A 16,129-nucleotide genomic window follows, 5' to 3' on the forward strand; every position below is an offset into this window, starting at 1 on the left:
AGGATGCAGACACGTTTATGTGGTGCACAGGAGACAGCCAGGGCACTGACGCTGCACCATCACCACTGGGGAATGTTCTACATGGAAATAATACTCGTAGTTGAGGACTCTTCACTGATGTGAGGACAGTGTGCATCGGGGTGCACTTCACAGATATGCCTGTATTGGGGTGCACTGAAGATGGACATCAAACCTCATGTTCAGCAGGCACAGAATCGGGAGATCTCACAAGCCTGGAGAGGGAGGCAGATGTGACAGTGGACTGGTAGACACACGAGACAAACATATCAGTGTATAAAGGAACAGTGGCCAAATCCCAATCAGCCACAACACTGAAGCCACATACACACATATAAGGCACGCTCCCACAGGGATCTGTTCTCAATAACTCGGGCTGCAGTGCAGGAGTGAGTGCTGTACAGACACATTGCTGGGCTGCAAGTTAGCAAAGCCATCTGTTGCTATGGAGGGGGTGGGGGGACGACAGCCACAGAACGCTAGAGGTAAGGTGAGCAAAGGCTATTGCCTGCACTCTGACAAAGCAGTCTCGATCACTTGTGACGCATTGGGGCTGTCATACATATGAGAGATGCTTGGCAGTGGAGGCCCTTGGTCATCTACCATGTGTAGCCAATTAGCTACAAGCCTAAAACCACTGACGGGGAAGTGATTAAAGGACTAACTGTCTTGTATGGAATATATCAAAATTTGCATTGCATATAAACTATCTTAGCATACCTGACTGGCTAAGTACTCTAAACTGACTTTCTGTATACATGTCACAAGCTGAATAGAAAATTGTGAACTTCCCAAACTACTCCCCTTATCCAATCATCACCCAATGAGGTGGCCAGGGAGGAGGTAAGAGGGGGCATCAGCCAATCATTTCCTGTGAGCACAGAGCAGTCCCCGCCCATCTCTTCCTTGCGCTCCACAGATGTGAGCAGAGGGAAGGGGTGGGTGTGGTCAGGTGATGGTTCTGTACTGGGGAAGGAACATGCTCTTCTGGCAGCTCCTTACATCATGCACAGATCCGTGGGGCAGGGAATTTCTCCAGAACAATGCATCAGCCACATAGCCCTCTATCCACCTTATGATATATCAGAGACCATGAAAGATTATTTGGATACAAGGGCACCAGACTGGATATTTTAGGCAAAGAGTGAAGAGTCAGTATATTAAGGTAAAGTGTAGGAGGAGGCAAAAATAGACAACAGCAAAGATCACAGTGACAAGAACAAAACCCATATTACAAAGGCTAGACAACTAAAAGTGCATACACACATCCAACTTTAGTCAATCACTGCCCCATGTTACCACCAGCAAGGAGTATGAGAGCGAGCAGGTTTGAATAATATGAACAGATTGTGTAGGTATTAAGCTCTCATGCTACATGGGGGTGGTAAAATTAGCCAATTATTGGTCAATCCACATTGGACGTGTGTATGCACTGTGAATTACAATGGACCTGATGCAGGAAAGTGCACAGCAGTATTAGTCTTACTACAGACACCTTTAGAGTCAGAGGATCAGCAGGACTGCCAGGAAACTGGTATTGCTTAAAGTGAACCAGAGACGAAGCACCCTTGTGTATTTTACCATAGAAATCAGTGGGAACATTAGAGAAAACATTTACCATGCTCTCTGTTCCATCTTCACTGCAAAAAGTGTCTGTTATCTAGCTCAGATAAGAATCCCGGACTGAGCATTGAGTCTGGCTTTGCTATAATGACTCAGCTATAATGATTCCTGAGCAAAGCCAGCAGGGGGCAGGCTTGGACTTGAAGACAGCAAAGAACACAGTCTCAGCTATAATTATTCTGTAGCAAAGCCAGACCGACTGCTTAGTCGGGATTCTTATCTTAGAGGTGATAACAGGCAAATTAAACAGAGAACAATGTAACAAAGAGCAGATTAGGTGTTTACTGTCATGTTCCCACTGATTTATAAGGTAAAATACATGAGGTTGCTTCATCTCTGGTTCTCTTTAAAGTGGAGCTGAACTCTTGCACATGACAAAAGGAAAACCAAGAGAAATGCACCCGGTATGTATTTAGAGAGTTTAGCCTGTGTAATTCGCCCTCAATTATGTCTAATCACAAGTTGTAATTTGATCTCTACCCGTGTCATTTGAGCACAGAATGTTAACAATATGTCTGTTTCCATGAAACCAGGAAGTTGAAACAGTGCAGATTTATTGCAGGAATAGTATCAGCTGTATCAAATAAATGCTTTTCTTTAAAGATTATTATGCTGTTGCGTATCTTTTAGAGCAGAGAGGAAGTTCTGACTTCAGGTCCGCTTTAAAAGGATACAAGTATGTCAGCCTCCGTACCCCTCTTACTTCAGGTGCCCCAACCTCCATGGGTTAGAGTTGTTTTTGTTACACAGGAGGACCTACATAATGGGAAGTGGTTTATTCAGATTCCAGGAACTACATAAAGCACAACCCCTCTCAAGCCAGGAATCCCCACAATTCAAAACCTCTAAACTTCAACCACTTCCTGCAAAATTGACATGTATAAATACCCTATTTGCGTACCTTTAGCGCAAATAGGACGTTTACAAAGGTGCGATTATTCCGCTAAAGCACATGTACACATTGGAACCCTTCAGCCCATGGCATGAAGTGGTTAAACTATATCCACTGTGATAAACTTCCACCAATCCAAAAACCCAACATAAAACAGCAAGGAGCCAATCAAACAGCTGGGAGATCATCACCAACCACAAACACTGTATATGGAGAGCAAGGCAGCCCCTTTCCACACTGGCCTGATGGGAGTACAGGGTATATAAGAGCTGAAACAGATGACAGATGTAAAGACTACACTGGGGTGCAGGATAGCATAAAAAACTGGGGGCAACACAGCTGCACAGAAGGCAGCATGAAATGGCCATCAATTGTGTGAAACAGGGATATTGAGGTACACAACATGCAGCCATCATGCAGGAAATATAGTGGGGTGCAGGGTAGAGAAGGATTGCATAGAAAACTGGGGGACACACAGCATGAAGTGACCATTAGCTGTGTGAAACAGGAATACTGGGGTAGACAGCATGCAGCCATCACACAGGCGATAAACTGGGGTTCAGGGTAGTAAGTCACATGCAGATATTAGGATGACAAGGCACATGGGCAGCCGACTGTGGAAAGAGAGAGGGGATGGTGCTTGGAGGCATACATGACGAAGGATTGTTGGTTCCACAAAATATATCTATATTGGGGTGCAGTGTGAACAGTCACCACAAACATATACTTGAGAGGAAAGACTGTACACAGCTGGGGAGAGAGGGGGAGCAGTGTCCTGCTTACACAGATATTAGGGTGTAGGGTGGGCCCGCGATACAGAGATTGGGGTGTAGTACAGACAGAAGACATGTGAAGATAGAGAGGTTACATTACACAGAGGCAGACATGACAGAGGACTGGCAGATACACAGAACACATCTATATTATTGGGGTACATGGGGTCCTGCTAGTACTCGTACACATGGATATTAGGGTGGGCCCTTGATACAGAGATTGGAATTTGGTACAGACAGGAGCACATGGGAAGACAGATGCTACATTGCACAGCGGCAGACATGACAGAGGACAGGCAGATACACAGATCACATCTATACATCGGGGTACAGTGTACAGCTAGTACACACAGATATTAGGGTGCAGGGTGGGCCCTTGATACATAGACTGGGGTGTAGTACAGACAGGAGCAGACGTGTGAAGCTATAGAGATTACCTTACACAGAGGCAGACACGACATAGGACCGACAGATACACAGATTACATCTATATATTGGGGTACAGTTTGCAATTACACACAGATATTGGGGGGCAGGGTGGGTCCTTGACACAGAGATTGGGGTGTAGTACAGACAGGAGAAGATAGAGGGAGGTTACATTACATAGAGGCAGACATGACAGAGGACTGGCAGATACACAGATCACATCTATACATCGGGGTACAGTGTGCTGCTATTACACAGATATTAGGGTGCTGGGTGGGCCCTTGATATAGAGATTGGGGTGTAGTACAGACAGGAGCAGACATGAAGATAGAGAGGTTACATTACACAGAGGCAGACTTGACAGAGGAATGGCAGATACACAGATCACAGCTATATATTGGGGTACACAGTGTGCTGCTCAGATTTTGGGGTACACAGTGTGCTGCTCAGATGTTGGGGTACACAGTGTGCAGCTATGACACACACGTCGGGGTGCAGGTAACAGTGTGCAGCTATGACACACACGTTGGGGTGCAGTACACACACTGGGTGGGTGGAGGCAGGCAGTGCAGGGTGGGGATCTATATATCGGGGTACACACACATATACACAGTATATACTAGAATATGTAGGTCGGTGGGGGATGACACGCAGACAGGCAGACAATGGAGGGAGGAGGAGGATGGGGGAGGACGGGGATGGCGCTGCCGGGCACACATACTGGTGCAGATCCTCTGGCAGATGAGCTTCCTCAGCATCGCTCGGCTCCGGGGCACATTGGCGGAGAGCGGGGCCGGCCGGGGGGGCCCGGAGGGGGGAAGAGGAGGAGGAGGCGGCGGTGGAGGGAGCAGCGCTGTCACTGCAGCACAGGAGCCGCTGATGTCATCGGGGGTGTGTGTCTGTCTGTATGTGCTCACCGATCACCGCCCCGCACCGCCCAGACCACTGTATCCACCCCCAGCACTGACAGCTCCGATCACCGCCCCGCACCGATCACTGCACCGCCCAGACCACTGTATCCACCCCCAGCACTGACAGCTCCGATCATCGCCCCGACCACCACTGCATCCACTCCCAGCACCGATCACTGCACAGCCCAGACAGCACAGACCATTGTATCCACCCCCAGCACTAACAGCTCAGATCATCGCCCCGCCCCGACCACCACTGCATCCACCCCCAGCACTGACAGCACCGATCACTGCACCTCCCCGCACCGCCCAGACCACTGTATCCACCCCCAGCACTAACAGTTCAGATCATCGCCCCGCCCACCACTGCATCCACCCCCAGCACTGACAGCACCGATCATCGCCCCGCCCACCACTGCATCCACTCCCAGCACTGACAGCACCGATTACTGCACCGCCCAGACAGCACAGACCACTGTATCCACCCCCAGCACTAATAGCTCAGATCATCGCCCATCCCGACCACCACTGCATCCACTCCCAGCACTGACAGCACCGATCACTGCACCGCCCAGACAGCACAGACCACTGCATCCACCCCCAGCACTGACAGCACCGATCATCGCCCCGCCCCGACCACCACTGCATCAACCCCCAGCACTGACAGCACCGATCACTGCACCGCCCACCACTGTATCCACCCCCAGCACTGACAGCTCCGATCACTGCCCCGCACGATCACTGCATCCACCCTCAGCACTGACAGCACCGATCACTGCATTCACCTGCTCTGACAGCACCAACCACTGCATCCACCCCCAGCACTGACAGCTCCGATCACCGCCCCGCACCGACGACCACCACTGCATCCACCCCCAGCACTGACAGCACCGATCACTGCACCGCCCCGCACCGCCCAGACCACTGTATCCACCCCCAGCACTAACAGCTCAGATCATCGCCCCGCCCACCACTGCATCCACCCCCAGCACTGACAGCACCGATCATCGCCCCGCCCCGACCACCACTGCATCCACTTCCAGCACTGACAGCACCGATCACTGCACCGCCCAGACAGCACAGACCACTGTATCCACCCCCAGCACTAACAGCTCGGATCATCGCCCCGCCCCAACCACCACTGCATCCACTCCCAGCACTGACAGCACCGATCACTGCACCGCCCAGACAGCACAGACCACTGCATCCACCCCCAGCACTGACAGCACCGATCATCGCCCCGCCCCGACCACCACTGCATCAACCCCCAGCACTGACAGCACCGATCACTGCACCGCCCGCACCGACCACCACTGCATCCACCCCCAGCACTGACAGCTCCGATCACTGCCCCGCACGATCACTGCATCCACCTTCAGCACTGTCAGCACCGATCACTGCATTCACCTGCTCTGACAGCACCAACCACTGCATCCACCCCCAACACTGACAGCTCCGATCACCGCCCCGCACTGACGACCACCCCAGCACTAACAGCTCAGATCATCGCCCCGACCACCACTGCATCCACTCCCAGCACTGACAGCACCGATCTCTGTCCAGCACTGACCACTGCATCCACCTCCAGCACTGACAGCACTGATCTCCGCCCTGATCACTGCACCGCCCCGACCACCACTGCATCCACCCCCAGCACTGACAGCACCGATCACTGCATCCACCCCCATCACTGACAGCACAGCTCACTGCATTCACCCCCAGCACTGACAGCTCCGATCACCGCCCCACACCGACCTCCACTGCATCCATTCCCAGCACTGACAGCACCGATCACTGCATCCACCCCCAGCACTGACCACTCCGATCACCACCCCGGACCGATCACTGCATCCACTCCCAGCACTGACAGCACAGATCACTGCATTCACCCCCAGCACCGATCACTGCATCCATCCCCAGCAGTGACAGCATCGAACACTGAATCCACCCCCAGCACTGACCGCTCCCATCACTGCACCTCCCCGACCACTGCATTCACACCAGCACAAGGACAGCACCGATCACTGCATCCACCGCACCAGTACTGACAGCACCAATCACTGCCCTGCACCGACCATTGCACCGCCCAACCCAGCAATGACAGCACCGTCCACTGCATCCACCCCCAGCACTGACAGCTCCCATCACTGCACCGCCCCGACCACTGCATTCACCCACAGCACTGACAGCTCCTACCACTGCATCCACCCCAGCACTGACAGCTCCGATCACTGCATCCACCCACTCTGACAGCACCAACCACTGCATCCACCCCCAGCACTGACAGAACAGATCACTGCACGCAACGACCACTGCACCACCCCAAGCCAGTACTGACAGCACCGATCCCCACACCAACCACTGTTATCCATCCCTAACACTGACAGCACCGATCACAGCCCTGCACTGACCACTGCATCCACCTCCAGCACTAACCACTGCATCCACTCCCCAGCACTGACAACACCGATCACCGCCCCACACTGACCACTACATCCATCACCGATCACTGCACTGCACCCCAACACTGACAGCACCATCACTGCACAGCACCCATGACAGCTCTCACACAGCACTTACAGTACCGACCACTGCACTGCCTGCACCTTGCACTGACAGCACCGACCACTGCCCCCACCCTGCACTGACAGCAACCATGACTGCCCCCACCCTGCACTGACTAAAGCACTTCCCCCACCAACCACTGCCCCCACCTTACACAAAGCACTAATCAATATGGTGGAGGGGTGTGCCCTGGATATCAGGGGAATGTATGGGGTAGAGAAACTATACACCAGGGAACTGTTTAAGGGAGGGGGCCATTAAACACCAAGCAACTATAAAGGGGAGGAAGAACGGTTTAGGGGAGGGGGGCCACTAGACACCAGGAGACTTTATAGGGGAGGGGGATCACTAGACGTCAAGTCGAAAATTATTCATACCCTTCACAAACTGTCCAAAGTTCTATACCATTCCAAATAGTCCAAGCTGTTCTAAAGCATCCTAATTACCCTGATTAATTGGGTACAGCTGTTTAAATCTACTCAACAGGTAAAAACACAGCAGCGCTCTGTAGTTGGTTTGTGGACGTCATGGCTAAAACAAAGAAGTTTAGTGAGGACCTGCGTCTGCGCATTGTGGCTGCTCACAAGTCAGGAGAGGGCTACAAGGCCATTTCTAATTTTTTTCCAGTGGCTACAGTGCAAAGCATCATTAAAAAATAAAATGTTCCGCATCTCAAAGGAAGTGGTCGGAAGCCAAAAGTGACGCCTGTGCTGGCCAGGAGGATAGTGAGAGAGGTGATAAAGAATCCAAGGATCACCACCAAGGCCATCCTGGTGAATCTGGGCTCTGCTGGTGGCAATGTCTCAAGGCAGACAATCCAAGGACACTGCACACTGCTGGGATCCATGGATGTAGACCAAAGAGGACAACACTTCTCCAGATAAGGCACACAAAAGCTTGCTTGGCCTTTGCAAATGCTCATCTGGACAAAGAAGAAGACTTCTGGTCCTCTGTGTTATGGTCAGATGAAACAAAAATTGAACTGTTTGGTCACAATGACGTTTCCTTCATTTGTCATAAAACAGGAGAAGCCTTCAATCCAAAGAACACCATCCCCGCTGTCAAACATGGAGGTGGGAACCTAATGCTTTGGGGGTGTTTTTTAGCCAATGGACCAAGGAACCTAATCACAGTAAACAGCACCATAAAAAAGAGCAATACATGGGGAACAACATCAGGCAGTCTGCAGAAAAACTTGGCCTTGGGCACCAGTGGACAATTCAGCATGACAATGACCCAAAACACACAGCAAAAGTGGTATAGAAATGGTTAGCAAACATTAACGTTTTGGAGTGGCCCCGCCAGAGTCCTGACTTGAATCCAATTGAGAATCTGTGGAGGGAGCTACAGATCAGGGTGATGGCAAGAAGATTTGGACCTGTAAGATTTGGAGCTTATTGCTAAAGATGAATGGGCAAAAATACATGTGGAGACATGCTTTTGCGAAGGGTATGAATTATGATTGGACACTTTTTGCTCAAATGTAAATAAAAGCTGAGAATTTTTTTTTTCTACAGCAATGCCTCTTTGTACATCACCTTATCTTTTAGGAGACACCTATGTAATTTCCTGTCAAAAAATTACTTGCTGGTTGAATAAAAGTAACTTAAAGTCAAAATTTGTCAGGGGTGTGAATAATTATGGGCAGCACTGTAGGGGAGGGAGGTCACTAGACACCAGGAGACTGTATAGGGGAGAAGGGACACCAGGTCCTCCAGCACCCAAGGCTGAGACACCAAAGTGCTCCCCCTATCCCTCTCACCCCAGCTGTCACACACTGATTGCTATTAGACTAAGAGGTGCCCCAGGGCCCCAACACCTAATTCTCTAGCTATCTGGCTTGAAGTCACTGCCATGTATCCCCTTTCCTTATTTCTCTCTGCTTCAAACACAATAGGGGAATGATAGCTGAGTGAGTTTTGCGCCCCTCCTACACTGCGCCTTGAGGCTGAAGCCCCCTGGGGGTCACTAGACACCAGGAGACTGTATAGGGGAGGGGCAACTAGACAACAGGGAACTGTAAAGCTGAGCGAGAAGGCCACTAGACACCAGGGAACTGTATAGGGGAGGGAGAAGGCCACTGGAGGGCAGGAATCTCTATGAGGGAAAGGGGGCCACTAAACACCAAGGAACTGTAAGGGGGGGTTGACAACAGGTAAGGGAGGGAGGGGGCCACTAGACACCAGGGAACTGTATAAGGGAGGGAGGCGACCACTAGACACCAGGGAACTGTTTAGGGGAGGGATAGGGGGCTTCCCAAGGGGGGGCTACTCCTGTGGCCTCTCGTCCTTATGGAGGTCACCATCTTCTCCACGGAAAGCCCGCAGTGCTGTATTTTGGTTTTCCCTGCGTTGTCGCATGCTGGGAGTTGTAGTCTGTGAGCACCTCTGCACTCTCATCCAGGGACTACATCTCCCCGCATAATGACGGTAGGAAAATGAGGCACTGTGCGGGTGATCCATGTAGAAGATGGAGGCCTCCGTACGAAGATAGGGAGGCAGGAGAAGCCCCCAGAGGGAAGTAATGTCGCTCCTATCAGCTCCAGTGCCCCCTCACCCCCAGGCACACGATTATGGACCTCCCTAATGGAAAAGTTTGTTAAATTATAATTATAGAAACTCCGTTCGCTTGAAAGGGAACCTGAAGTGAGAGGGATATGGAGGCTGCGATCCTTATACCCTTATAAACAATACCAGTTGCCTGGCTGCTGTGCTGATGCTCTCTCTCTTTAAGTCACTGCCCCGGAATGAGCATGCAGATCAGATGCTGTGACTTCACTGGCTGCAGGCTTGTCACTCAAACAAACCTAAAGCCAAAAAACCTTAGCATGACAGCCAGGCAACCGGCATGGTTTGTAAGGGAATGGCAGACTCCGTATTCCTCTCACTTCAGGTAAATCCAGCTTATTTATAGTCATGTCTAAGTTAGGATTGTAAGAAACAAGTTACAAAACAAATGGAACTTGTGGGGGGGTGTTACCCCAAAGCCGAGGTCCCCCCAAGTGCTGCAGGATGTTCCCCTGTGGGCAGTGCTGGTCCCAGGGCAATTCATGACTAGAGATGTTCAATGAAATGGTCAGAAATCCTGCTAGCATGCAAATTGTATGCAGTCTGGAATTAGGCCAATCATAAGGGCTGGTCACATGGCAAGAGTTTTTCTAAGCATTTTGCGATGTTAAAACCTCTTGCTAATGTAATCCTATGTGTGTGTTCTCCCTTATGCAATACAGCATACAGCAGACCCACAGCATTGCAATAGCAAGAGCTTTAGGGCCCGTTTCCACTAGTGCGGTGCGATTCCGTTGCGGGAAACCGTATAAACAAATTTGCATGCGGATGTGAATTCGTACGCAAATTTTACCGTGAAAACGTTTCCGCATACGTAAGTTTGCGATTTTAACCATGTCAATGCCGGTGTGGTTTTACATCGCTTTTTACGCAAAACGTATGCAAATTCGCGTGGTGAAAATGCATGCAAATTTCCTATTAAATACATTGCCGGCAAATTGCATGCGTGTGTGCGGCAAGCAAACTCTGATGGTTCTGCTGTGCAGATTTTTTTCTGCACGGCAAACAGCACAGATTTCCTGACAAGTGGAAACAGTCCCATTTACTACCATTGGCTATGCGAATCTGAATGAAGATTCGTTGTAGTGAAAACGGGCCCTTAGAAATCACTGGAGCTTAAAGTAAACCTGAGATGGCATCATATGGTGTATTTATACTTGACTGGGGCTACCTCCAGCCCCATGAGATGGGGTCCCCCGCTGGCCGCTTAGTTCTCTTGTAAACGCTCCTGGTAATCCGGCCTGCTGTGCACCCTCCATCACGGTCCCGCAGCCAGGGGCATTTGCGCCTCCGCAGCACAGTATGGGAGTGCAGTAGGGTTGCAAATTTGCAAAAGCACATGATTGACCGGGAGCTATTACAAGTGAACGGAGGGGCAGCGCACGCACACACGCACAATGTACCATATGGTGCCATATCAGGTACACTTTAAACAGCACTTGTAGTGTGAACCAACCATAAGCGAAGGAAATATTGGATTGCATCACTTCCAATTAATCTACAATTTGCATGCAATCGGGAGCCACTAGACCCGCTACTCTCTGAACACCAGCTTTCATTCCTGCTATAATAATCACTGCTCTATACAACTGCTGTATTTAATGGCTATGACAGATAGAAGGCATCAGGTGACTTCACCAGAGGAACAGCAGCCTCAGGGCTGGAATCCACTAGAGCGATTTTTGAGCGTTTAGGGAGCGATTCAAAACGCTAGCGATTTCCCTAAACGCTCAGCTAATGTTAATGGATGGGCCAAATTCCACTGGAGTGATTGCGATTAGCAAAATCGCTATCGCAGGACATGGAGCATTTTTAGCCTTTCTGCAATGTAAAGTATATAAACGCTCGTCAAAACCTACACAGAGCGATTTTGCTAGAGTTTTTAAATTACTGCAAAAATTAAATTAATTGAAAGGACCAATCAGAATTAAAAACGCTAATCGCTACACACACAGCGCTGGCAAAACGCTTACCCTTTTTACAATCGCTACCAAAATCGCTGGGAAACGCTCATGAAATCGCCTACAAAACACTCATTAAAACGCTAGCGAATGCGTTTTCCAGTGGGTTCCAGGCCTCACACGGTGCAAAGACATACATACATAGGTCAATAAACATCTCTCATTTTCCAATCAGACTCGTATATAACTCTGGCAGCACACTGCCATCCAGTGGAAAAATTATCACAAAAACCTGCAACTTGTATACAACTCCGGTAACACACTGCCATCCAGTGGTCAAATTATCACAACAACCTGCAACTTGTATATACGGTAACTCCTACAGCAACCTGCCATCCAGTGGTCAAACGCGCTGTGAGGCAGGCCTCCAGCAGCAGCAAAATCTACGACCAAGTTGGTCGTAGATTTTGCAAGGGGGGATTTGGGGGGGTAAGGGATCCCCGTTCAGCCGTGGGATGGTGGCGTTTTAGCAGGGGCACACATGCCCCTGCTGAATATAAGCTCTGAAGCGAGATTTATTCTCGCTTCAGTGTCTCTTTAACCCATACCGTCCCAATTTGCACAGGAATGTCCCAGATTGGGAGGTATGGGCGCGTGGCAAACCCCACTAAGGGCCCTTTTACACTTAAAGGGAACCAGAGATGAAGCACCCTCATGTATTTTACCATATATATCAGTGGGAACATTAGAGAAAACACCTACCCTGCTCTCTGTTTGATCCTCACTGCTAAGTGTCTGTTATCAGCTGTGATAAGAATCCCAGACTGAGCATTCAGTCTGGCTTTGCTCACAAATCTTTATAGCTGAGTTATTATAGCAGAGCCACAAGGGGGCAGGCTTGGGCTTGAAAAGACACCAGAGAAGACAGACTCAGCTATAATTATTCTGTAGCAAAGTCAGACTGAATGCTCAGTCTGGGATTCTTATCAGAGGTGATAACAGTCAGATTAAACAGAGAACAATGAAACAAAGCGCAGATTAGGTGTTTACTGTCATGTTCCCACTGATGTATAAGGTAAAATACATGAGGGTGCTTCATATCTGGTTCTCTTTAATCAGTTGCTCTCAGTTAAAACGGAAAGAAAACTGATTTTCAAAGTAATGCCCATGTTTTCCTATGGCACCTTTCACGCTTAACACGTTTTAACTAAAATCTTCTTCCCAATGCACTGCTGTGGAAAAAACGCGTACCAACGCGCACTAACGCACACTACCGCATACCAACTGATTAAGTGTAAACGGGGCCTGACCAGGGCTGTGGAGTCGGTACAAAAATCTTCTGACTCCAACTCAGACTCCTCAGTTTAGGAAACCACGACTCAGACTCCGGGTAACTAAAATGGCCCCGACTCCGACTCCTTAGTCTAATTATTTAACAGGGGTGTGGATTTTGTACACAAATCACCCAACTCCGACTCCTCAGTTTATGAAACCACGACTCCGACTCAGAATCCGGGTGCCCAAAATTGCCCCGACTGACTCCTAGACTCCGACTCCACAGCCCTGAGCCTGACAGCACCAGGCTAGAGTAAGGCCTCGTTCAGATCATTCAGTGCAGATGGCTGTGCGATCGGAAAGCAACAAGTACGATCGCACGCCTTCTGCGCTACTGTGTGCTGCAGATCCCATTCACTACAGTAAATGTGATCTGCGCTGGGATTCCCATAAATGCATGCAGCAGTGCGATAGCGCATCGAACTGCTGCACAGTGCATATGGTGGGAACGGTAGAAGGGCCGTCTATGCCCTTCTACCGTGTCACACACTATACCCGCTGCCAGAATGCATAGTCAACACCTCCAGTGAAGCTATATTGGGGAGGAGGGGGCATGCAAAATGTGGGTTTGGCTGAAGGTTTTGCAGGGGCGGGTCGTAGTGCCCCTTTTTACAGACTCCAACAGTTGGGACTAATATTTAAAACCACACGCTTGCATGCTACATAAGGCTGAAGACACACTGTGAGCACTTTCTGAGAGCTTTTCTGCCCCTCAGCGCTTTGACTTGCATTGAAATTGTGGTAAAATTGCCATGATCGCTGCATTTTTACTGTGATTTTAATGCAAGTCAATGGGATCGGTTTTTATTTTTTTTAAAGCTCTCAGAAAGTGCTCGTGTGTCTACATTACAGAGTAAAGTTGAATGCAGATGACCAGCAGTAATTAAATATTTCTCTATTGTGGGAAATGTCCATAGGACCATGTTGTAAGTAAAATATCTCTACATATTACTGCTGCACAGGAGTATCAGCGTGGCCGGCAGCGCCATATCCGGCCGCCTGTGTGAAATCCTGTACTTAGCATTTCCTGCAGGAAGACATTAGCACTATTATCGCTAAGCTTTACTGGTAGATCAATAGAGGCAGCTGTGAAGGCGTGTGGCCGGTACCTGCAGGCTGAGGCCTCACCAGAGATGGATGCTGGGACTTCGGGAACAGCCAGCACAGCTGTTTACTGGATGTGAAGAGTTCCCTTTATATAGGACCGCAATAGAACGCCTCACCGGTGTTTCCTGTAAAGGTGGGCACTAACGATACAATATGGCAAACTATTATTAAACATTCGAATGATCGGAAGAAATCATTTGGGACCACTGCCGATAATATCCTAACCAGTCTAATCAGATCAATGAAATCGATCCAGACGGGTTGGCGTCTTCTGTACATGCACGGGGTTGCTCCCGCGCAAACGTAATCAGGAGAGTACTGCACAGTACACTCACGGCGATGCATGGGCAGAAGACGCAGACCCATCCAGGGGTCGGCGATCCTCAGACGCTGCAAGAGGGAGAAGAGCTGCGGTGAGGGACACAAACAACGTCTAGGGACACAAACAACATCTAGGGACACAACGTCTAGGGACACAAACAACGTCTAGGGACACAAACAACGTCTAGGGACACAAACAACGTCTAGGGAAACAAACAACGTCTAGGGAAACAAACAACGTCTAGGGAAACAAACAACGTCTAGGGAAACAAACAACGTCTAGGGAAACAAACAACGTCTAGGGAAACAATCTGCGCAGTACAATCCGGATGACGTCAGTGAGACGCACACTGGAGCGCAAGCAGATGCCGACCTGGCCAGGTCAGGATCTGCACCGGGAGCCACCGGAGCTGCGGATGCGAGGGCACAGGATGGCTGCCAGGGGCTGGAGGAAGCACCAGGTAAGTCGATTTTTGATTTGTATTCCTCCTGGACCTCCACTTCAAAAGGTTGTAAAGGTTAGGTTATTCAATAATGTTTATCCCTTGACTGTTAGTACGCTTTATCTATGGTACATTCTCATTCACTTGATGCAATATTTGTATATCTTGTCAAAATTTCCAATAAAAATTGGTGTAAAAAAAAAAAATGTAATTACCAGTATGTAAACACATTCAGAGGAGATCTATTCACAAAGGTATGTTCCTCTAACTTGTGCCATTCAGAGTGTATTCATATAGCGATCCAGCAGGCAGCACACGGCATGACCTCACTGATGCCTCAAGTACAACTGTCTATTAAATACCGATGTCCCGGAACTCCGCCCTATTTCTGTGCTAGGAAATGACAGAATGCAGACAGTTCATAATATGCCATGTGCCCGGTATGGGAAACAGCCTCCTCTCCCCAATCTCCAGCACAGCCTCGTTGCCCCATGTCAGTGTTTGAGAATATTTTGGCTGGGGATAAATAAGGAGGCTGCAGAGAGAATTCTAAACACAACGTTTTCCCAGCCGCTGCACACCGCTCTGATATTCTGCCAGCACAAAGCTCAGGGAAAAGAGCTGCCACCACCAGTAATTGGCAATTAAGAGTAATTTCTCCAAAGAAGAGGGATGTGAGTGACGGTGAGGGGCCCACCAGCACTTCACAGTCTTACTTCCAAATCCTATTCTTGATCAGACTACTGTAATAAAATGTAGGGTTTTAAACACTTCGCATCCAGACCTTTTTTCCCACTTATGGACCAGAGCAGCTTTGACAGTTTAGCCATGTCCTTATTTAATCCGAAATAACTTTATCCCTACTTAAGACACAGAAATAAAATATATATTGTTTTTTTCCAAGACAAACTAGGCTTTCATTGTATGACATTTTTTTCCTCGAACAATTTTTTCTTCTATGAATTTTAATGGGAAAACAAAAAAAAAATTGAAAAACATTTCTCAGTTTTACCAATTCCAGTTTAAAAATAAAAAGTGCTACTGTAGATAAAAAAAAACACACATTTTGTTTGGCTATTCTTACTGCTTATCACAAAACTTATGGTGAAGATATTTGATTCTGAAATAATACTACAGGGTGTATTTTTCACTATGAAATGAGAAAATAAAAGTATTGTTAATGGTAAAAATCCATCTCATTAGCTCAGGAAACATATTACCGTTCACCAATTAGTGCTGCATCAGAT

At 48.9% G+C, this 16,129-nt stretch overlaps 1 protein-coding gene across 36 annotated transcripts in view; it reads right to left on the minus strand.

Moving 5' to 3' along the window:
- Nucleotides 1-16,129, minus strand: part of CLASP1 (cytoplasmic linker associated protein 1) — a 320,170-nt gene that overhangs the window by 164,348 nt on the left and 139,693 nt on the right. For 2 of the 36 annotated variants that reach the window (XM_068246199.1, XM_068246196.1), the window contains exon 1: nucleotides 4,454-4,572. The exons of 33 other annotated variants lie outside the window; for them this stretch is intronic. In XM_068246199.1, the coding sequence (XP_068102300.1) occupies nucleotides 4,454-4,490 (37 nt within the window). In that variant the 5' untranslated portion in view covers nucleotides 4,491-4,572. Of the gene's footprint in view, nucleotides 1-4,453; nucleotides 4,578-16,129 lie in introns of those variants that run through there. One more of the 36 variants, XM_068246185.1, reaches the window with a different exon arrangement.

Source organism: Hyperolius riggenbachi, chromosome 7 (assembly GCF_040937935.1).
Source record: "Hyperolius riggenbachi isolate aHypRig1 chromosome 7, aHypRig1.pri, whole genome shotgun sequence".
In the NCBI taxonomy this organism is placed as follows: Eukaryota; Metazoa; Chordata; class Amphibia; order Anura; family Hyperoliidae; genus Hyperolius; species Hyperolius riggenbachi.